General features: G+C 51.9%; 7 protein-coding genes across 7 annotated transcripts; 3 read left to right on the forward strand and 4 right to left on the reverse strand.

Moving 5' to 3' along the window:
* Positions 1 to 823: 823 nt before the first annotated feature.
* On the reverse strand, positions 824 to 2271 carry KY384_000842 (uncharacterized protein; the record flags this gene model as incomplete). Its single annotated transcript, XM_044809376.1, has 3 exons — positions 824 to 1997; positions 2068 to 2135; positions 2188 to 2271. The coding sequence occupies 3 exons, from the start codon at positions 2269 to 2271 to the stop codon at positions 824 to 826; spliced, it is 1326 nt and encodes a 441-aa protein (XP_044673283.1).
* A 620-nt stretch (positions 2272 to 2891) lies between these two features.
* On the forward strand, positions 2892 to 4853 carry KY384_000843 (uncharacterized protein; the record flags this gene model as incomplete). The annotated part of the gene is made up of 2 exons (XM_044809377.1): positions 2892 to 3334; positions 3383 to 4853. The coding sequence occupies 2 exons, from the start codon at positions 2892 to 2894 to the stop codon at positions 4851 to 4853; spliced, it is 1914 nt and encodes a 637-aa protein (XP_044673284.1).
* Positions 4854 to 6605: 1752 nt separating this feature from the next.
* Positions 6606 to 7742, reverse strand: KY384_000844 (uncharacterized protein; the record flags this gene model as incomplete). The annotated part of the gene is made up of 3 exons (XM_044809378.1): positions 6606 to 7025; positions 7145 to 7432; positions 7524 to 7742. 3 exons carry the CDS (start codon positions 7740 to 7742, stop codon positions 6606 to 6608), a joined length of 927 nt encoding a protein of 308 aa, XP_044673285.1.
* A 687-nt stretch (positions 7743 to 8429) lies between these two features.
* On the reverse strand, positions 8430 to 13321 carry KY384_000845 (uncharacterized protein; the record flags this gene model as incomplete). The annotated part of the gene is made up of 2 exons (XM_044809379.1): positions 8430 to 10076; positions 10127 to 13321. 2 exons carry the CDS (start codon positions 13319 to 13321, stop codon positions 8430 to 8432), a joined length of 4842 nt encoding a protein of 1613 aa, XP_044673286.1.
* Positions 13322 to 15113: 1792 nt separating this feature from the next.
* Positions 15114 to 16735, forward strand: KY384_000846 (uncharacterized protein; the record flags this gene model as incomplete). Its single annotated transcript, XM_044809380.1, is given in 2 exon segments — positions 15114 to 15162; positions 15174 to 16735. 2 exon segments carry the CDS (start codon positions 15114 to 15116, stop codon positions 16733 to 16735), a joined length of 1611 nt encoding a protein of 536 aa, XP_044673287.1.
* Positions 16736 to 17516: 781 nt separating this feature from the next.
* On the forward strand, positions 17517 to 19413 carry KY384_000847 (uncharacterized protein; the record flags this gene model as incomplete). Its single annotated transcript, XM_044809381.1, has 3 exons — positions 17517 to 17618; positions 17717 to 18302; positions 18350 to 19413. The coding sequence occupies 3 exons, from the start codon at positions 17517 to 17519 to the stop codon at positions 19411 to 19413; spliced, it is 1752 nt and encodes a 583-aa protein (XP_044673288.1).
* A 1268-nt stretch (positions 19414 to 20681) lies between these two features.
* Positions 20682 to 21521, reverse strand: KY384_000848 (uncharacterized protein; the record flags this gene model as incomplete). The annotated part of the gene is made up of 1 exon (XM_044809382.1): positions 20682 to 21521. The coding sequence occupies one exon, from the start codon at positions 21519 to 21521 to the stop codon at positions 20682 to 20684; it is 840 nt and encodes a 279-aa protein (XP_044673289.1).
* Between the last annotated feature and the right edge of the window lie 298 nt (positions 21522 to 21819).

Raw genomic sequence — 21819 nt, forward strand, 5'->3', positions numbered from 1 at the left:
TCACTTACGACACCAACAATGGGTATCATGTGGTACCACATGACATTCTCAGTTCTCACGAGAGGTACTAGAGTGTCGACCCATTGTACTGTGGGTTGAGGGGAGCAGAGGCTTTCCCACAGGCTCAATCGTGACACAATTTCCGTGAACGACACCAAGTGACATGACAATGGCATTGTGTCGCCATTCTTTTTGTCTGAAATTTCCATTGTTCTGTATTGTCAACGAGGAAACAAAGAATGGACTTGCGTCCCTGTGGATGGTGAAACTTCGCTTGGTGTATTCCTCTGCGCACGTGCCAAGTGACGGATCGTTAGACTGATCATGATGAAGTCAGGACGTTCGAGTCTGAGCAGAAGTTGTCCAAGGAGGTTTCGCTAGTAGAAGTTTCACTATGACGGTCCTGTAGAGCAGAGCACCATAGTACGTACGTATGTCTATATGTCAGCATTCATTTTGCAGGCGCAAGTAACAGAGATGCAGGTTTGTGAAAAAGGATGAACGAAGAGAGGTAGATTCAAGCTCTTAAAAAATATAGAGGATGTTGTGCCTACCTTATAGTCTCAAACTAAGTAGAGTGTCTGTTGGCCTCCCATGTGTCTCTCATGGCACTGACCTAAACATTGCCTGAGGTCGTGGGAGAAATCGAAGACATTTGACCTTTATTCAGACACCATATTTGACCATGGATTCGTTTAGTGAAGCTGTTCCAACACATTTTGTCAGTAAAGTAGCGCAGATCAAAGCAACGATGCGCAGGCAATTTGCTGAACCCTCAATTGTAGGCATGAGCTCCAAGACGTATATCATAAGCCGACTGGATCTAATTATGTTCAATCGGCTGCTCCGACAGCAACTCCTCTCTCTTTCTCCTCGCACAAGCTCTCATCGGCGGCTGCACGATATCATTGAACAAGAAAGTCCCATAGACAAGCAGCGCAAAGCCCACAATCTGCAGCCATTTAAACGTCTCCCATCCAAGTCCCAGACTCACGATCCATATGAACAAGGTCCGACAGGTATCGATGATACTCCTCGCCGTCGCACTGACGCTTCTCGTAATACTGAGTCCAAAGAAGTTGAAGCCACCGATGCTGATCATGATCAGCACTGATGAAACAGCAATGGATCTGTACTCCGTAATTTCCCGCCACCCTTCCACGGCGTCAAAGTAGCCATTTTTGCCCTGCTCTGTCCGCCCAACGGTCAGGTGCAGGATGATCATAGCGACGATTGTGACAATGAATCCAAAAGTGCCTTCCCACCCCACAACCTTCAATGGCTCCAATGCATAGTTTTCCAGGATCCACTCCTCCAGCACGAATTGACTCGCCGTAAACACTTGCGCGCCCGCGATCGCCAGTATACCCAGGATTGTAAGCAGCACAGCGCTGGGCTCTGCCATCGTCTGCACCTCTTCACCCATCCCTCTGACCATCCTCATCCCTCTCTCCCCTAATGTAGGATTACCATCAGCGCCCGTCTCCGGCTGCGCTTGTGGATTTGGCTGAATGGCCCCCGCCAACCCCACGACAGCCACACCTAGTACAACAATGAAGAGTGAACTCCACTGATACGCCTGTAACCTTCTTCGCAGGAATACTACGCTGAAGAGTCCAACGAATAGCACCAGCGCGCCTCGCGTCATCTGGTAGATACTAGCGGCCACGAAAAGGAGTCCGACATTCATGAGGGTTGTACCGCTGAGATCGCAACACGCCGGTAGCGCTAGCAGCAGTATCTTCCAGCCATTCAGCTCACGCCGGTGTTCTGTAGGGTCTGGGAGGAGGGATTTTGCGATGGGTGTGTGAGGGTCGAGTGAGCTGAGGGATTGGCGGAGGTCTTCGACGGGTTCGTCGTCGTCGGAGGGAGGCGTGGAGGTGGAGGCTAGGAGGGGCTTGTAGCCGCTGTTTTTGGAGCGGGACAGAAGCCTGTTGTAGAGGTTCAGGAGGAGGACGATTAGCCAGCAGGCTGCTTCGCCAATGAACATTTGTGCACTATGTCGAGGTGAGTATTGTGCCTGGAAATATTGAGGGAGGATGGAGAGGGAAGGGGAGGGATGCCCACGTTTGAATGACTGGCTGCGAGAAGCGGCGCGGTTTTGGGGTGTCGCAGTCACCGACGCATACGAGATCCTGTTACAATTAATTGTGAGCCTTGGGGAGAACGGTCGAGGGATAGACTGACTTGGTATTTGGTAAGGAGCGTGTTGCAGACTCCGGTCAGCAGCATCATGCCGACCAGGAACGGTATGAGGAATTTGTTCGCCATTGTTGGAGTAGAGGAGGGGGGCGTGGAGAAGAGGGCAACGAGCGCCGATACTGCCTATACACGGTAGAAATGAGAGAAAAGTGTGTCTGCTAAGGCGTCATGGGGCCATTGTAGAGGCACCACTCTTATGATGAATGACAAGAGGTGGTCATTTACCGGCCCTATTCGGTAACTGTTATCAGATGCTGCGAGAATACGGCGAATGACTACGACATGTTATCGGGCTCTAGCTCTAGATTACGGTAGCTCATTAACTCAATACTTTCAAAATTAATCTTTTGCGTCAGCGATAATGGAATCCTCAGCATTTTAACCGGAGAATGGCAACAAGTTGCCTGAAGGGAGAGATGATCTACATACTGCATTCATAGTCATGTACAGTAGGTGTACATCGAGAGAATGCCTCGCGAGGTTGCGAGCTATAATTAGGCTGCTACACGTCAGCTCAGCCTTGTCGAACCGCCGCTTTCAACGACATGGCTGGGTTCCTTACCACTTTCTTTCCTTCTCACTCCTTGTTAAGACTTTTGATATCTACGAACTGTAGAACGCGGTATATTGCGTCGACGGCCATGTGAAAATGACTCATTTAAGACGATAGTCTCGTGATTCTGACGGAAATGGAGGTCGCTTTTGGCGTCATCGGCGCTGTAGGCTTGGGAATTCAGCTAACGGAGACTGTGAAAAAAGCGCACACATTTCTACGAGGCGTTGAGGATGCGCCAGAAGACGTGTTGGGGCTCGTTGACGATCTTGCACAACTATACATGGTTCTTGACCAAACATGCCTTCTTGCGGAGCAACAGCGAAATTTGCAGCCTACCATTCAATCTCTTACGGTGATTGAAAGCGCACTTGAAAGCTGTCAGATCAGTGTGCAGAAGTTGGAACTTATGGTGAACAAGCTTCAAGCATTGTTCGACCGTCGAGGAAAAGCTCGAAGAGTCTGGGCGTCGGTGAAGACAGTGGTGAAGAAGGATGATGTAGCGCTGTTTCGGAGTCAGATACAGGGACGTTTGCAGACACTGCAACTGGCTGTGTCCCTGAATTCGAGTAATCTTATGTAACTGTGCTGCAATTCTTGTGGTTTCTGTACTAATAGTATTTGCAGATTACATCAGATGCATGTCGGACCATTATACATGAAGCCAGTGCTTTCTTCCGAGGCCTTGACAGAGTCTAGCAAAGATCTAACACCCATTGCACCTAACCAAACAGCTTCACCTCCCGAGACCACAGCCTTAGTTAGACCGAGCTATATCATCGAGACTTCAGAATCATATGAAACACCCTACGAAGGCATCCTTGGCTGCGTAAGAATGCAAAGGAAAGCCAAAAAGATCATCACACCTTACAATCGCGGTCAGAAAACGATCATTGAGGAATCAAGGATCATTGTTGCTCCAATTTTCATGAATAGGGTTTTTGAGTACCTGTATTTTCAGAGCTATGGCCAAGTTGCGCGAGCTCTGAAGAGCTTCCCGGTCCTGCCGTGGCACTCACCTATTTTTACAATGTGTCGGATGGGAGACATCACAGGCATTCAGCGAGCTTTTAGCAATCGTGAAGTGTCGCCGTTCGCAATTGACGAAGATGGCTGGACGACTCTGCATCACGCTTCAGATACCTGTGATCTGCAGGACAAGACAGCTGATCTCTGTCTCATGCTGATTCAAATTGGGATTGATTCCATGCAACCTTGTCATGGCGGCGACCAGGCTTGGCGTTTGGTATGGCAACGAGATTCGTCAGAGAGACTCTTAAGAATAATCACTCCAGATTGGGATGATGTCACGTTCAATGATCTTGAGTCGATCTTGGACTCATGGGAGGGACCTGTATCAAAAATGGAATTCATGCTCGCCCATGAAGGAGTCCAAGACAAGATAAAGCGCGGATCTCGTCTGTGCGGTTCAGATGTTCTGCTGAATCTGGCCTTGAAAGAATATGGCTCGGGAGAAGAGGAATGGAAGAGTATTATTAAAACTCGGCTGAGGTGCCATCCTAATCTTCACACCTATCAAAGTCGGTACGGCTATGGAGACTGTTATACTTCTCATTTGGACGCCGTTTTTCATTACGCAATGTCTCCCCTTGAAGCAGACATAGCCGGGAAGAAGTGGCTTGATCTTTTGGCTGAGGAAGGGTATGATGTGGTCACATACTTAAAGACAGAAGAGAGACTACGTCTCAAGCGTGCACTGATTCTAGATCACTCTAGTCAATTTTCTTATCTTGGTTACGAACCCCCACGAAAATTGGTCTTTGCTTCAGGGGAATATCCTATGGTCACTTGGGACTGGTGGATTGATTCCAAGTCACCTGCCGGCCTTGTACGTCATGAATATCGACATCTCGACTACATAGAAAATCAATGGGAAGCGTTGTATCCTTGTCCTTGGCCATTTAGCTACGCAAAGTGGGACTTTGAAGGAATAAAATGGGGAAATGATTGGCATATTGATCAGTATGATTTTGCCATGAAACGCTACGACCGGCGAGCAGAAAAAAAACGACAGAAGCAACTACGAGCACAAGGCCGTCACAAACGTTCTCGAATGCCAGGAACCTGGGTCGAATAGAGCCCATAAAACACGCGACCCGATGAAGCACAGTCAATTGGCCCCAGCTTCAACACCATGATACCTCTAAATTGACGGGGGCCCACGTCAACGGTACCAGCGAGGAAGCACTTCCTCATACCCATCAGCCGCCTGATGGACGTCCACCTGAAACCCGAGACCACGGAAACGATTGACGGCGATGCCGATCTTTACCCACAGAAAGTGGTTGAGCCCTCAATCTTCGCCGCCGACGGGATCACCACGACTTTGGACAATTCTTAACCTAGTAAATCTAAATAGCCCCAAGCAATGAGACAAAATGTTGCATAGAAAAGAGCATCACGAAACGAAGCGATTTGTCCCCGTGAAGTTCTCCTTTATTGCTGTCAGCGCGACGTACCAGTATATAGAAGGTAGGAATGGAAAGAAAGCGTCAAGCAAGACAATTTGAGAAGCCGAGGGTGTTTGCGGAGTCTTTAGGACTGAATGGGATGCATATCAGGACCATCATGGGTCTTGAACAGCTGGAAAGTGGAGAAGGAACGGCGGGTACTGCGTACAGCTGCTGTGAGGACACACTACAACTTTCATTCCCAAAGCTCAGGAACTTTATGTCGGCAATACAAACTGGTGCACCACAAACCCTGAATTCTTTTTGAGCGCGCTTGCTCCGAGCAAACGGTTTCAAGACCGAGGTGTTGGGAGCATGCTCTTTAGAAATCATCAGCTCCACGATATAGAGATTTTGTTCACACGAATGGGGACGACTGCCTCAATACACACGAATGATTGATTAAGGATCGCTGCTTGCCTGTACTTTCGACCCTACAATTCGCGGTTCTGGCAAATTTCTCGATGATCATTATTGGAATGCGAGAGGCGTATTTGGGCAATTATGAAACACTGTGTAGAGCAGTCTATGAAATCTACGCCGTCCGAAGGGTTTGAACGAATACGGGTAACGCTATCAACCCTCGCCTTCGCGCAAGAGGGAGAGGGGGAGGAAGGCGGAGGCGGAGGCGGAGGCGGAGGGGAAGGGGGTCGAGAACCCCTTACCCAGCAGCCCCTCTAAACAAAAAACTCGACGAAATTGTCCTCCGTTGATCATTACAGGTGTACACAACACAAACATACGAAAAATCAATCTAAAGGCGTACTGTTGTGAATAGACGTTAAAACCTAGCCGGAGCTGGTCGAAGCATTTCGATATCACCAGTCCTTCACTCCGCTAGGACTTTGCTTGGTAAATAGAAGTGCCTGGCTGTTGGTAGTATCGCGTACAGAGCTACTCCTTCTGATAGGCTTGTTCATGGCTGATACTCTTCCCTTCCCCCCCACCTCCCGCCCCTCTTCCAATAGGATTTCGATATCCCTCAAGCATAACCCCCAACCCCTACAAAAAACAAAAACAAAAGAACCTCATGCAACGCCGTCGCAAAGCAGCAGCAGCGGCAACTCCCCGCCGTGAGTGAGTGAGCAACCATCAACCCACTCTCACACACGACAAAAAATCTGCAAGCCAATGGTATTCGGTCAATAGTAAAAAACTCGCTATGACTGACTGATTAATTTGTACGAAGACATCCAAGCCGCTATGCACAACCCAACCCCCTCCCTTCGTTCTCCTCATCCAAATCCCCTTTTTAAATCGATCTTGTCCTCACCAAACCCTCTCCCTCTCTCCCTCTCTCCAAATATCCAAGCACACTCACAACCCACCCCTCAAACCCAACATACTCCTAGCAGCATCCGCCTTGATCGCACTACTCGTCAGACGTTCCTCTTGCTCCTCGCCTCCACCCCCCCACTTTTACTCCGTTTCGACGGACTCTCCTCATCACCTCCAGACCGCGGACGTCTAAGTCGAGGCAGTGCGGGGGTTTTGAAAATTTCCTCCCCCTCCCCCTCCCCATCCCCGGCCCCGGCCCCGGCCCTAGCACCCTCGCTTCGTTCCAGCGACATCAGTGGACCCCCCTGCCTCCCCTCCCTCCCCTCTTCCCCCGCCGACGCGCCAGGTAGCGCGGGAGATACGAGCTGTGGATCAATCGGGCCCGCAGGGACGAGTGGCGGTGGAGCGAGTAAGGTTTCCCCCTCCCTCATGACCCTCAATTCCTCAAACGGCACCTCTTCCTGATTCGTGCGTATGCGATAGGCGGCCAATCCCAGCCTTAGGCGTAGTTTCTCGGCGATCTGCTCACGCCAGCTTATGTCAGCCTAGTTCCTTTTCCTTGATCTCGCACCCCATTGCTCGCTCGCCCCGTAGATGTGGGCCCGGTGGGGAAGGAGGGGGAAGGGGGGGGGAAACGCACCTCACGGACATTCCGCTGCACCGCGGGGGTTGCAGGCTCTGATCTTGCAAGCTCCGGCTGCGTTATCTCTGTGTGTTGGGATTGGTAGGAGTCGTCCCATTGGGAGGCTGTAGCTGGGCTTTGGAGTGTGGTGGTGGAGGAGGAGGAGGAGCGCGTGCTGGTGGCGGGACTCGTGCCTGCACCTCTGTTTTCGTTCTGCAATTCCTCCTCTTCTTCGGCTGTGGGCTTCAGGGTGGAAGTTGATGAGGCTGTGGAGTCCATCGTGATGTTGATCGTGGGGGTCGTGACCTGTATGCTTGTGAGTAAAGGAGGTAGCCTCAAATTCGTGGGGAGAGGGGAGGGGGGGAGGGGGGCAACGGGGAAGAGAGAATAGAGCCACCTTTTCAACCCTCATTGCCTGGCTACCTACATGAGCCTGCTTGACATTCCTTTCACTCGCGTGTTCGAGTTTACTCTCGGCATCTTTCATTGCCTGGTATGAACGCTTCTTCCCGCTTCCGTACGACTGTTTGTTTGCCATAGGCGCGCCTGGTGACGTATTGACGGTGTTGACCGACAGGTCGCCGAGGACCCGTCGGAGAAGGGGCGCGCTGGTCATGTTTGTAGGTCTGGAGATGCGTTTGGTCAAGATCCTTCACGCCTGATATGCTACGTTTGCACGAATAGCAGCAGTCACGTTCAACAACGGAGTTTGTTGGGGTTTGGATAGACCGTGGGAATGAGGCACAAGGGGGGATGGGAAGATGTGACGGTGGAGACGCGTCAGGGAAATAGAATGATGGACAATGCAACTACGCGTCTGTGTTGTATCCAAGAGTATCCAAGTTGCGTGCAATGTCTCCGCAATATCAAAGCGCGTCTTGTCTTTATTGACGGGAATAGGAGATAAGAGGATCTGCCGAAGACGGACCGGCGCCGGCACTGCCTTAAAAGTCTCCCCTGCCTTCTCACGCCTTAGGGTAAGCCTTGACCTAATTGGCTTGAAGTAGTACAGATATGTTATTGCCTTTATGAGATTGCGTCCAGAAAGATGTTTGTATAATTCTTGAGTCTGAAAAATACTGTTCCTCTATCTATCTACCATAAGCCCATACATAGCTTATCATATATTGCCATATCTATGTTCCTCGAGATACCTTTGACCTAAATGTTCACGGCCAAAAATTTGCAGACAAAGCCATCCAAGCACCGTCGCTAACTATACATAGCCACCCGTCATCCCAGCACGCCGACAAAAGGTCCACCCAAAACAAATAGCAAGCATTTCCTAAAAAAACGTTTGACCTCACAATTCTACCTTCTCCCCTTCCCCTTCTTCGCCTTCCGTTCCTCCAATTCTTTTGGTGCATAGAATTTCAAGAACTCTTTCACTCACCAGATCTTCCTCCTTCTCTTTCCCATCCACTCGCTTCCGAGTTTTGGGGCTGCTCTCCCCAACTTCCGTCGCCGTTGATGGCGGTGTTGGGAAAGCATCTTCCCATTTCATCCCAAGGATGGGATCTATCATGCTGGCATTGATACTGTCGGCAGTGATACCGTTGGTGAGCCACTCGGGAGGGATGTAGCTGCGATCACCCTCGTTGCCTACTGTGGCCCCTGTCCCACCATTCTCTGTTTCGCCAACGGTATTGGTAATGATGGCGTCGCTGGCCGTCAAATTGATGTTAAGATCCGCGCCGGTACTGATGTCGCTATCATGCGGGCTGTCTCCCCAATCTACGAATGGGAGATCAGGCCTGTCCATCTCGAATTGATGAGATGAGCCCCAAATTTTGACGAAGTCGTCGTCAATTCCAGCGTCATGGTCGCCAGATACCCCACTATTGAGGTCTTTCAAGGGTGAGAAGACGTTGCTAAACCAGTCTGCTGGAACTTGAGCGCCGGCCCAAGGGTCAGGAGTTGGAGGCGTAGTGATGACATTGTTCTTTTGATCTTTTGGCTTTGTGTCTTGGGAAGGCGACTTGGCATTGACTTGCGCTTGAGGCGTTTTGAGACTGGATGGAGATTTTCCGGAGCTTGTGGGATTTCGAGACATTGGTGTTGAGGCTTCGGGCTTGATGTAGTCTTGAGCCGAGGCCGACTTTTTCATGGCAGTCGATTGAGCCTGAAGACCTTGAGCCGAAGGTGTCTTTTTCATGGCCGATGACTGAGCCTGAGAGCTTTCTGGCACAGGTCGTGCATTTCCGTTCTCGTCGAGACTAAGAACGTCTCGTAGGGCTTCCAGACAGAAAGCAAGGGGATCTGTAAAGTCGTCAAACCGTGGTGAATGAGCTTCAGCAGCATGTTGATTAAGCTCTGCTTGAGAATCGAATGCCGGTTTCTGTTTGCAGTTGTCCACTGTGCATCTGAATTTGGGAGGTGGCGGGGCACGCTGCGCTTGAGGTGACTCGATTTTCGCAGGGGATGCTACCTGCTGAGAAGGTGTTTGGGCAGCATTTACAGGTGTGCCTGCAGCGCTGGCTTGATTGTTGCCCTTGCGCTTCTTTGGCTGAGGCATCCTCAATTGTTCCTGCGTCAAGGTACTATTAGGGTAATAGAACGGAGCCCCATTGGGCGATTGTTGACCAAGTGGGAATGGTGGCTGTGAGTTCGTAGGAGCAGCTGGGGGCTTGTTATCGCCTTTGTTCTTTTGCAAATTCTCAGCCCGAGACTTCTGTATGCCCTCCTGTTGCTGTTTCAGTGCTTCAGCTGTCAACTTCTGTGGTTGTGTGTTCGTGGGTGTAGGTGCTTGAGACTGGTTATTCACTGGGCCGGCTTGGCTGGGTTGGCTGGCCGCAGATTGCTGTGCCTGTCTTGCTTGCAGTTGTGACATAACATTGCTCAAAGTTTGTTTGAGTGTTATGAGAATCTGATCCAATTCAGCCGCGGTGATGGTAAAATTTTCAATGGGCGTCATGTCTCTGTCGCGGACCTGTGCTTTCAACAAAAGGTGCTAGGTTATGTCAACATCTCATTTTCCATCCTCAAGTGCTTTGTGCTCACCATGCGTGCAAGTTCTTTCACTTTTTGTTCATCTCCAAATACACTGAGATGAAATAGTAGACCGGTTTGAGCTTGGTCCAATATCTTCTGGCTTTCCTTTAGCTTTTGTACCATTGACAACCTTGTCTTTGCATTCATTGGCACAGCTTTTCGCTGTGGCATCGATTGTGCAACCTCTGCAGACAATTGTCGAAAACGTTGCTGGGTCTGATTACTCATCTGGGGCCTGGTTGGGTTCGCGAGATTCTTGGGTTGCTGTGGAGGCTGTGGAGGTTGAGTAACGGACGCGCCTTGTTGCTGCCGCTGGTTTTGCTGTGCGAGGAACTGCCGTTTCTGTTGATCAGTCATACTATTTATTTGTTGGGCAGTGAAATGTGGCATTTCTTTGGGGGTATGAACCGGCTGGTTTGCCTTGGTTGCAGGGCCAGTCTTTGGAAGCTGTGGATTTGCTATTTCTACCACCTCATCGCTTGTGTTTGCGCGCTTTGCGCCGCCCTTTTGATTGCTCTTGGGGGCTTTGTTCTGATTCATGTTCGCTTCTGGAGCTTTCTGTGTTGTTTGATTTGCGGCATTGCCTTGTGGTTGATGCTGTGGTTGCGTCATTTGTGGAACTTGCGGCGCCGAATTTGGCATTTGAGCTTGTCGCTGTTGTTGAGCGCGTATCATGTTCTGATAGTGAGCTTGCTGTTGTTGGTTGTTGTTCGGATTGTTCATTTGCATCTGCTTCTGTCTCATCAACCTTATCCGTATCTGGTCGTCGGGCATGTTTGCTGCATCTGGAACTTTGCTCCTCACTGCCTGTATATCCGCCATAGTAGGTTGTTGTATCTTGGACGTTCCACCGGCGGTCTGATTCATCTGCGCCATTGGTGCTTGGTTGCCCCCTGGTAACATAGGAGCGGTAGGTGCCTGAGAGACGGTACTGTTCTGTTGCATTTGAGCAGCTCTTTGTTTCCTCATGTGGAAGGCTCTGACTTGATGCTGATGAACTGTAGGCATGAAGTTTGGCGGTAGCACATGGACGTGTTGGGACGCAAAATTCTTTAGCTGGCCCCACGTCTTAGCATTATCGGGCATTTGGGCAAAGACTGGGTGACTTTGTCTCATCTGTGGGTTGAATTCCATCCCATCCATGTATCGCATTTCATTTGGTGTCAAAGTCACATTCTGTGGCATTTGACCATTGATTTGGTTGGCCATTTGAGCGGGATTCCGTTGAGCCTCTGGACCCTGGGGGCCCCAATTCTGAGCATTTCCAGTATTGGCAACGCCGCGGGCATTGGGATTGTTGGCAAGCCCAGCGCTTGCATTAGATGGTTGTTGTGGAGGCTGCGACGCCTGCGCCGGTGTGTGTTGCTGTTGCTGCTGCTGCTGCTGCTGTTGCTGCTGCTGTTGCTGTTGCTGCTGCTGGTGCTGGTGCTGCTGCTGCTGTTGCTGCTGGTGCTGCAGCTGCATTTGCTGTTGCTGAGGGTTAGGGACACCTGCTTGCGCCATCCCCTGCTTTTGGTTGTTTTGATTCCGTAGAAAGTTCGCTAGAAATGCTTTCCGTGACTCGTCTGTTGGCAGATTGGCTACATGCCGTTGGACCTGTGGTGGCAGGTTCGAGAACCAATGGGGAAGCTGTCGAAGTCGTTGTTCATTGTTTGGTTGGGCGCCTGCTGGAGGAGGCTGATTTATAGCGCCTTGACTTACTTTCCCCTGCTGTTGACCGCTAGGTTGGCCCTGTCTCGGAGAAGGGCCTGCTTGGGATTGGCCAGTAGGATCCAATGGTTGGTTGAGAGTTGGCAAAGAAGGTGTCTGTTGACCCATATTCATAATACCGTTTAATTCACTCAGTTGTCCTGGCATGTTTTGCTGTTGGGTGACCTGGGGCATTTGTGGGGTAGGCTGCTGTTGACCTTGATTCGAGGGAATCTGCGACCTCTGACCAGCGTTCCAGAGAGATTGTTTCTGCTGCTGGAAGGCTCCTTGGGGCTGGCTCTGCCAGTTATTGTTTGGTCTATTGAATTGCTGCTGCTGTATTTGAGATTGTGGTCCAGCCTGCTGAGCGTTTCCTTGGCCTTGCGCAGGATTAGCCGGCACCACCGTCTGACCAGCTTGCTGTAATCGGAGTGCTTCCTGTTGCCGGGCTATGATCTGTTGGCTGATATCTCCTTGGAACGTTTGAATCGGTCGTTGACCGTTGGCACCTGGAAGGAACATGCCACTCTGAGGTGCTTGACCAGCTTGTTGAATACCATTTGACATGCCCAAACCCTGAACCTGCTGCTGTTGTTGTTGTTGATGTTGTTGTTGTTGTAGCTGCTGCTGCTGCTGCTGTAGCGACCTTTGCTTCGCGATTCGAAATTGCCTCATGGCCTCTCCTTGAATCCAGACCTGGATTGGGTTCATGCCCCTGGCGTGCATTTGGGCTCTGGACTCAGCTGGGATGGTTGCCACCTTCTTCGCGATATCCTCCTTCCGCTCCTTTGACATGTTGAGCTCCATTTCACGAATCCTAGCATGTATCATTGCTTTTTCTGGCTCAGTCAGGTCGGACGTGTTCTGAATCGACATGGGTGGCTGAGGAGTTCGCGAAGGCTGCAATTGTTGTTGATGCTGCTGTGGCTGCTGATACTGCTGAGGTACTTGCATATTATTGGAGGGTGCTGTCCCGTTGTTGAATCCTGACATACGGGCAGCATTGGCAGCCATCTGCTGCTGCAGCTGCTGCTGCCGAGCCACTTGCTGGGCTTGATTGATTTGATTGATTTGAAAAGGCTGCTGAAGCTGATTTGGGTTCATCATGCCTTGTTGGAACATTGCTTGCTGCTGAGGGTTGAACCCCTGCCCGGATGGATTCATGGTCCGTGGGAATTGTACACCGGCCTGATTTTGCCTTGTCTGGGCTATTTCTTGAAATTTCCTATGACACGCTTGACGGTAGGCATTCTCATCAGACGAATTATTGAATTCCCGCTCTTCGAAATTGAACGCCACGTCCAAAACTTTCTGTGGTGTCAGGTCTGGCTTCAACAAAGAAAGCTGCGTCAGGATTTGCTCGATGCAAGAGACACGATTTTCGAGGCGGAAGGTGCGCTGCCAACCCGGAGGCGTAGGTTTACTGCGAAGGGTGGCTAAGATCTGGTGTCGAATAAGCTGGCCCTGGTGTTGTGGTTGAGGAGTTGCTCCGTTTTGAATGGGATTGGAATTCATCACGGGGTGCGATGATTCAATGTGGCTGGTGTGGTGGCGTCGTACAAGACCTACACCTGCTTAGATTTCCTTCTTCCGGTATACGCTCCTCGGCTCTTCACGACACACGACCTAGAAACCAACTCCTGCGTCACGCGTGTGCGACTCGGCTAGCCAGGGGCCGACGCTTCATGAGGAGGAGACGGGCAGACAGGGTCGAGTCTGCTGCGGGTTCTATCGAGTTGCAGGTGAATGATGAACCAGCACTCTCAACACCAAACAAGCTTCTTTCTATCATAAACTTCTCTTTATCTAAGTATGGGCTTCCTGCATCGACCGAGTCACAGATAATGGAGAGGCTCAAAGCACCCCACCAAGGATCCCCGTGAAAGTCTGGCAAAGGAAGAGGACTGAGGACTGTGTATTCAGCAGAGGTGAACGTGGATAGTCAGACAAGGGTGATTCGTAAAGCTGTACAGTGAATAAGTCAGCCATGCTATTTCGAGCGGTGTACGAGGAACCGTCGGCTGCAGGATAGCGCTTACAGTGGGTCGGTTGGAGAGACTTGTGGTTCGGGATAAAAGGGCTGACAGCTTAGGGTAGAGTGAACAAGGTAGTCTGATGATGCCAACGAGTGTATACAAAGCATGTCCTGTGAAGAAGCAGAGCAGAGCGAACGGTGGTGCTCGGGGAGAGCAGCACAAACATCGAGACTGGCAGCAGATCGGCGTATTTCCCGCAGCGGCCAAGCCCTGCGCCTGGAGTGCGCCATCGTCCAATAATCCCGCGAATGCCGCCTCGAAGGTTCCACGGCGCCCAAAGAGACCCAGACTAGACCCACGCCATGCCTGGAGAGGCCTAGAGCTGCTTCACTCTTTAGGGTCGCTTCCGCCTAAAGCGTCACTAGCTCTAGCGCCCGCTTCCCAGCTGGTGCGCAATTGGGGGGCCTTATTCTGGCTCAAGTCTGAGAGTGCTACTTCATACGATGATACCTTATGGATGAGAACATCGCAGAGCAACGTTCTTGCACGTCAGACATATCTTACTGTCTGTGGACTCTCTCCACTCTTAGATGATCTCTCCCGATTAGTATAGAAAGCCGGCCTGAATTCCGCTATCTTGGCATACTAAGTCCTGTGCAGAATAGCGTCTCCTGCGCAATCAGCGTTCGAGGGATTTTGGCAGGCAATCGCCAACCTCATCATGATACATCCATCTCTACTGCTTCCTTGAACAGGATCTCAATGCAGTCACGACAGTCATGACGTCCTCTATTGGCTCTGATGCCTTCGCACTCCTCGCACTCCTCCTCATCTCCCTCTTCGTCCTCCTACTCCTCCGCCACTTCCTACAGCTCCGTACGACGCCCGCCTACCTAACGCTGCCTGTCTTCTTGGCCCTTGCACTCCCCATCAGTATCATACTCTTGGTGCCGATAGACCTTGCATCCAGCTCAGGCCCCGAGGATGCCCTTCCACGTGGGATCTGGTTGCCGAAGAGAGCGCTGTTGGTTGCCTGGCGTTTGGCATACTGGCTTACCTTCGCCCTGACATGGTAGGATGAAACATAAGACCTGTGATTGAGATTTGCTCAGAGACTATAGGGCTATTCTACCCCTCCTTGGCGAGTATGTCGACTCAGGCTACCGAGCCCCCAAGGACAAGTTCCTATACTCGCTCCGGTCAAATGGGAAATATTACTTGCTAGTGTTTTCATGTGCAGGAGCTGCGGGAATATACGTCTTCCTGGTCAATGGATTCAAGACAGGATCGTTGAAGTCATTGGTGATGGCGTGAGCAACTCGACACTCATCATGTCGAAGAAAGAGACTAAGACAGGCATAGGCTTGCGTACTGCTACGGGTTGATCCTAGCGATCTATCTCATGGGGCATGGCCTAGTGGCTGGCCCTAGACGGCTCTTCCGAAACGCCAATCTCCCAGAACGACTTCGCCGTATCCAAAGTCAGGCGCCAAAGACGCACGAAAAGCTGACAGATGCAACAACCGAGCTGGAAGAGCTGGAAGGTCAACTCGTGCAGCTGAGAAGGAGGAAGAACGCTGTGTCAAGAGATCATGAAGAGTGGATAGAAGAAATATCAGATGCGTCAAGTATACGCGATTTCCGGCTTCCAGCCGCAACCAACCAACTTTCTGCACCTGAGCTACCTGCTGTCATCACCGATAGATACCTCGCAGACTTTTCAAGAAGGCTGATGCGAGCCCGACACAAACGGCTACGATTTGTAGACGAATGGGATCGAGTGGTACAGGAAGCTGCTGATGTCCAAGCCGTAGTCGATGCGGCAGCGTCAAAGCAGCTTGACTTTGGCAAAGCATCACCGAGCTCATCATGGGTGGAGCGGATAAGGTTCCTCACGCCATATACCAGATATTTGCTCCACTCAAAGGTGATTCCAGGTGTGAGGATGTTCTTTGGCGCAATATTTGCCCTGGCGTCGGTGTGTATTGTCTGGTCTGAACTGATCAAGTTTGTTGCGCCACGGCTCTCAATCATCAGCTTCACCATCCTCTCTCACCCTCAGGCAGACACTGCCTCCACTGGTTTCAGAGGCCAAGTGACAGCTGCGCTCTGGCTCATGTACATGTCGCTATGTACCCTCGCGAGCTTCTCCGATGTCAAGATCTGGGGCAATCGGGCTCTCGTACCGCGGAACACCTATGGAGAAAGCGCCACATGGTATTCGTCCCAGGTTGCCAAACTTACAGTACCATTAGCCTACAACTTCATCACCTTCCTCCCACCTTCCATTCACCGCGAGACGACATTCTACGGCTTCCTTGGCCAGCTCATCAATCTCACCCCACTTGGCAAATGGTTTGACTACTTTTTCCCGATCTTCATCCTCTTCCCCGTTTGCGCCACTTTATTCAACCTTTATAGTCGAGTACAGCGCATCTTTGGATTCGGCATTATCGACGAAGACGTCGAGTCGGGTACTTCAGCACTCGGCACCGGAGGTTGGAGAGAAGGCCGCGACTTAATCAACCGCGAATTGCAATCCTCAGCACGACTTGGCCTGGCTTCGCGCAGTGCTACGGACGGCGCATCATCGCCTCTTCCACCAGGCAATCAAAGCCCGCGCCGCAATACACCAAATGCCAACCCTAGCAACGCCAACGCCCGTCCAGAGCTCGGCCGGCAATCAACGGGAGCAAGACAGGCTCAGCGGCTTGCTGACGCTACACTTGCCGCTGAACAAGAAGATGAAAGTTTCTTCGAAGGATTTGCGCACCGGGTGAAGAATACATTCGACACGATTGAACGACCGTCGTGGCTCGATGAGCTAGGTAAACGGCCGAAATGGATGGGCGGCGTAGAGGGTAATCAGGAGAGCTCTGGTCGCGCCGAAAGTGGAAGAGGGTTGGGGAGGTGGTTCGGAGGTAGGGGTGACGATGGGAGAATACGATTATGAGTAGCTTTGCAAACAAATTTCACGTTAGAGAGCAAGGCGTTTGGGAGGATCCTCAGGTAGCTTCGTTGTCGTAATACATAGATCGCTATGAATTGATATGATATTGGTCCCATGAGACCGCAAATAGTTTTTCACAGATGAAGACCAGGGCAACGAACATGGAATCTTATCATTGACTACACCTTTGACCCTCTATCAGAAAGTGGTACCACATGTCGCTGTCTGTAATATGGCACCGAGAGCATTTGCCGATGCTTGACGTAGCGGCTTGGCTTTGTGTAGATCATGTGCCGAGCGTTCTGATTGGTCAAGGCCCCAATGGGTCAAGCGCGCCTGACTTTCTGTAGAATATGTGAAGGATTGGATATCCTCACAACCGTTCCCCGACCACGAACTGCCTAGACGCCCGCCATCCACATTTCTATCGCAACACTCGTACAAAGCCAGAACAGCGCTTCAATGGGTCAGACTATGCCTACGCGATACGAGCCCCTCATCGTACAATAACCAAACCTCCCCGAGAAGTTGGATGTAAATACGTGAAGAGCCTGGAAGCTGTGTAAATGACCCGATCGCATATATTTGAGCCCGATCATTCATTGAGAACTCAATTGACCGAGCACCTCCGTCTTCAGCCTGTATCTTAGCTCGTGACGCAAGCACTTTGGACCTGGAATTCATGGGCTTCTCGGCAACACTACAGGCGCTGCACGACTGCCAATTGTATGCAAAGACCGATACCCACAGCAAGTCAGGCAAGGGATAGAAGGCCGGGTGTATCATGACTGCTGTCACCACCTCACATCGAGGCTTCCCGCCATCTCAGCGGGTGTCTGAGGCCGACTCAGACCAATGGGACTTCTCGGTCCCAGATCCATTAGTGGTGAGTCAAGGATAGATAGCGATATCGAATCGATACTACACATCGAATGCTACACCATAGCTACATGACCTATTGATATACTGACACTGCACGAACAGAACAAACAGGAGCAGCTGCCTTCTCACCAGGGCAACCAGCAGGGTACCCATCAGAACGGAACGTACGCGCCCTCGACACAATATCAGCCAGAGTCGAGAAAACGGGCAAAACCAGCCAGGGTGGAGGGAAACGATCACTTCACTGCGAATGCGCCAGGGAGCATATCCAAGGGATCGAAGAAAAATTACAATTTGGATAATGCATACCTGTCTCCCCTGAAGGGCGAATTTAAGCCTGGATCAAGGGGCAGCAGAAACAGCAGTGAGCCAGATAGTCTACTAGAGCTGTATGGAAATCCTAGAGGTGCGGATGGCAAGAGTATTAGGGAGAACACACCCGACTCCAAGCGATCAGCCTTTCAACCGCCACCAGAAGAGACCAACGATATTGAGGAGGGAGGAGCAGAAACGTCCCATTGGATACACAGAGACAAGCTGCTCCAGATTGAGAAACAAGAAATGCAAGAGCTAGGTATCAGTCCACCGCCCGCGCCCAGAGCAGTCAGCAGATCTAAGAGTCGCCGAGAACGAAGTCGGAGTACTCCTACCGAAGGCGATGCTGAGGGCGATCTTGATGCACGACCCAGTAAGGAGAGCAAAAAAGAAGGCTGCAATCGCCGATTAGACAGCTAGAGGAGGATCCTCAGCCTGACCAGCATGACCCTCAGACTCTCCAAGACGCTGGTATGGATCCTGATGCTGAGAAAACGGCATCTCCGGTATACCGTTCGCAGCATCTACGCTCCAGCTCATCACGCATACCGCTACCACGATCCAATCCGATGTCAGTGACGCAGAACGCCGACAAAAGTACTCCAGTGTATCACACACGCACCGCCAGTTCAGGAGACGATGTAGTGTCGTATTCCCGCACAAGGAGTCGAAATAACAGCGTTGGCTCTCAAAATCTTCTGAACGATCCGCTCGGCACTTCATCACCAACAAGTCCCTCCAACAATACCCAAGGCTCGCCCTCCAAGAATCGAAGCATCGGCAGAGCAGCCGGTCACAACCGAAAACCCTCCATCTCCAGCCCCGACGGCCCAAAATCCCCCACCCCGAACACCTCACGTACGCCATCCGCATCGACACCAACCATCCAACCCAAATCACGTCAAGGCCTAGAGGCCCGCCCACCAACTGCGATCAACCGACCAGAAGGCGAACCGCCGTGGATCAAAGAAATGTACAAGCCAGATCCACGCCTCCCTCCAGAGCAGCAAATGCTCCCCACACACGCGAAGCGCCTACAACAAGAACAATGGGAGCAAGCGCGCAAAGAATCCGAAACGCGCCAACGCGAGCTCGAGAAGCAAACGGCCCGCAAACCCTCCAACGTCCCCATCGAACATGACCGCGACAATGAGAAGAACGCCCAGCCCCACGGCCGTGGCTTCAGCCCCGTCGCCGTCCACACGCGCGACGGATTGCAGCCTCCTCCTCCCTCATTCCAAGACCAGCGCGCCGCGAGTCCCGCAGATAGGGATAAACCCCTGCCCAGCACCGGCCATTCTAATGAGAGTAACATCCCGCAAGCCAGTGGGGGGGCGCTGAGTGGCCGCTGCAGCAGAACAGTGAGAGAAAGCCGCCCTCTTTGGCGATCAAAACGTCGCCGACTTCGGTTGGCGGCGCGAATGAGGGCAGGAATAATGCGGGATATAGTCCCCTTCCGCCACGGGTGCCGCCGCAGGGGTTGAGGCAGGATGGGAGCACGGCTGCGAGGGGGAGGGGTGGGGGAATGGAGAGGGGGAGGGAGAGGGAGAAGGCGTTGAGTGATCCGTTTGTGAGGGAGAAGATGGCAAGGGCGGAGAGGGAGAAGGAGAAGGACGGGGAAGGGGGGAGGGGGAGGGGAGGGGGAGGGCAAGGGGGGAAGAAGGAGAAGGGGTGTGGAGGGTGTTGTGTTGTTATGTGAATAGGAGGGATCTGGGCGGGGAAAGGGGATGGGGATGGGGATGGGGAAGGGGAAAAGCGGTGTGAAAATGTCTCTCTTTGGCGAGTTTGCATGCGATGGTGTTGGTGGTGCGATATCTGGTTTCTGGAGGTGTGCTTATCTTATGATATGTTTATAGAAGACCGTAAAGACGCATATGGTTGGTTGGTCGGTTGGTTGGTCTGAGATGTATCTGTGAAAGGGGGGAGGGGCGGGGCGGGAGACATCTTCTTGTCATCTTTTTGCTCCCCATAAGATGACTTGTGTCTACTTGAACTATGTTCTTAAGCGATATCTGCGGCTTTGAGAGCCTGCCTTGCCTTGCCCCGTTTAGGGTACCGAGCGCTGTATGTATGTATGTATGTTGAGAACGAGGGGATTGTATGTTCAGAGACTTTGGAATATCAAGGTGCCTCTACCTTTCCCTCTTATATCTGAGTATTATATTTTAATATATCAGTGTAAATGGTCTATCTCCGCGGGGACACGGAGCGGAAGACAGGTATCGATGACACCCGCCGGCCCGAGAGCATCGCTAGCAGTGGGTCGAATGCACATAGAGTGTGCTACGCTATCGTCGAATGTTGTAGTCCTAATTTGCGTGTTAAAGTCGGGTCTGGGGGAGGTGAAGGGGGGTGGCACTCACCCCGCCCGACCGGTCTGGCGAAGATATCTCTAGCGTCGCGCCTCTCACATCTCTTTAGTAGTGCCAACAGCGAGAAGATGTTAAGACCAGAAGTCGCCGCCGCCGCCATATTAGCTTGCGCCGATTATCGAGCTAGTGAGGCAACGCCGTGTTGAGGTCATGGGAGGCCACATGCGATTCCGAGCTCGTTCGCTTTGGGAGGGTTGGTGGATGTGTTTCATCTCTTTCTTGGTCGTTGATGGTTTCGGTGTGAGGGCGAGGTAGTGGGACGAGATACGATGGTGGAATTCACCGGGTCGGGAGTTGGCAGTTGGGAGCTGGCAACGATGCCCGAGTAATAGCGAAAGGGCATCCGATAACTCGCAGAGGATCCGAGAGGCGGAGCTCGTTCATCCAGGCAGTGTGACCTGATAATACAGCGCCACGAGCGCGACCTCAGCTGTATGATCATCAGCACTTTTCGCACCCCTCCCCTTGTCCCCCACAATCACAAATTCCACCAGGAAAGGTCTCCACTCACCAGCAGCGCCCGAAAGCACAAAGCCCATAACTGTAAACACGGTCTGCAGTTCCCCTCCCCGTACACACCACACGATACTCACCACCACAATCGCCACGCTAACCGCGACCGCCACAACAGCCAGCTTCTCTGCCCACAAACCCTCCACAAACTCTAGTCCCACGCTCACCCCCTCATTATCCTCCGCCATGTACGCGAAGAAATCCACCCAGCTATGCTCCGTCCTCAACTGCTCAGGATGGTGATACGCGTGCATGAACGCGTGTTTATTCGGCAGATCCTTCTCTTCCACCCTTACAGGGACTTCATTCCTCGTATACGTGATCGGCGCCACGAATTTCAGTCTCTTAAACAGCAACAACCTCCTCCATACCAGCTGCAACTCGTTCCGGTAGATCGAGCGGATGTCGCTCCAGAGTTCCGTGTCCGTCGCGCGACGCCGGTCGTAGCTGTACGGTACCGTGTGCCAGCTCTGCGCCGTCGTGTCGCGGAACACGGACAGTAACAGCTCGATCTTGTTGGGTGGGTTTTTCTCGTGAGGTTGGCTGTACCCCGGCGCGCCGCGGGACCGGTTGTTGTGTCGCCGTTTTCGGACTGGAGGAGGGGAGTGCTCATCGTCGCGGCCGCGGGAGGGGGCGCGACGAGGGGCTGGAGGGCTTGGGGAGGGAGAGGGCGGCCGTGAAGGGGGACGTGAGCGTCGTGATGCCATGGGTACCTTATGCAAGGAGTGGGGAGGAAGAGGGAAATTGCTTGGCGGTCTGGGCGGGAGGCCTTGGTGCGTGTGAGGATGTTTGGCCTGCCGTAGTTACTACTTTCTATAGTTTTTAGACTGCCATAACGCTTACAAAGTTTTGTCGGCCAACGTAAAGTCATCAACTGGCGGCGCTGACGTGCGTCAATGACTGCGACCAGTGGGGTTTCCTGTCTGTCAAATCTGCCCGTGGAAGATGGCGGAAGTCGATAATTATGAATGAGGCTTAGCTTGCTATTGAAAAGGATTCGATTGG

This window comes from Bacidia gigantensis (assembly GCF_019456465.1).
Source record: "Bacidia gigantensis strain McMullin 20006 chromosome Unknown contig_125, whole genome shotgun sequence".
Lineage (NCBI taxonomy): Eukaryota > Fungi > Ascomycota > Lecanoromycetes > Lecanorales > Ramalinaceae > Bacidia > Bacidia gigantensis.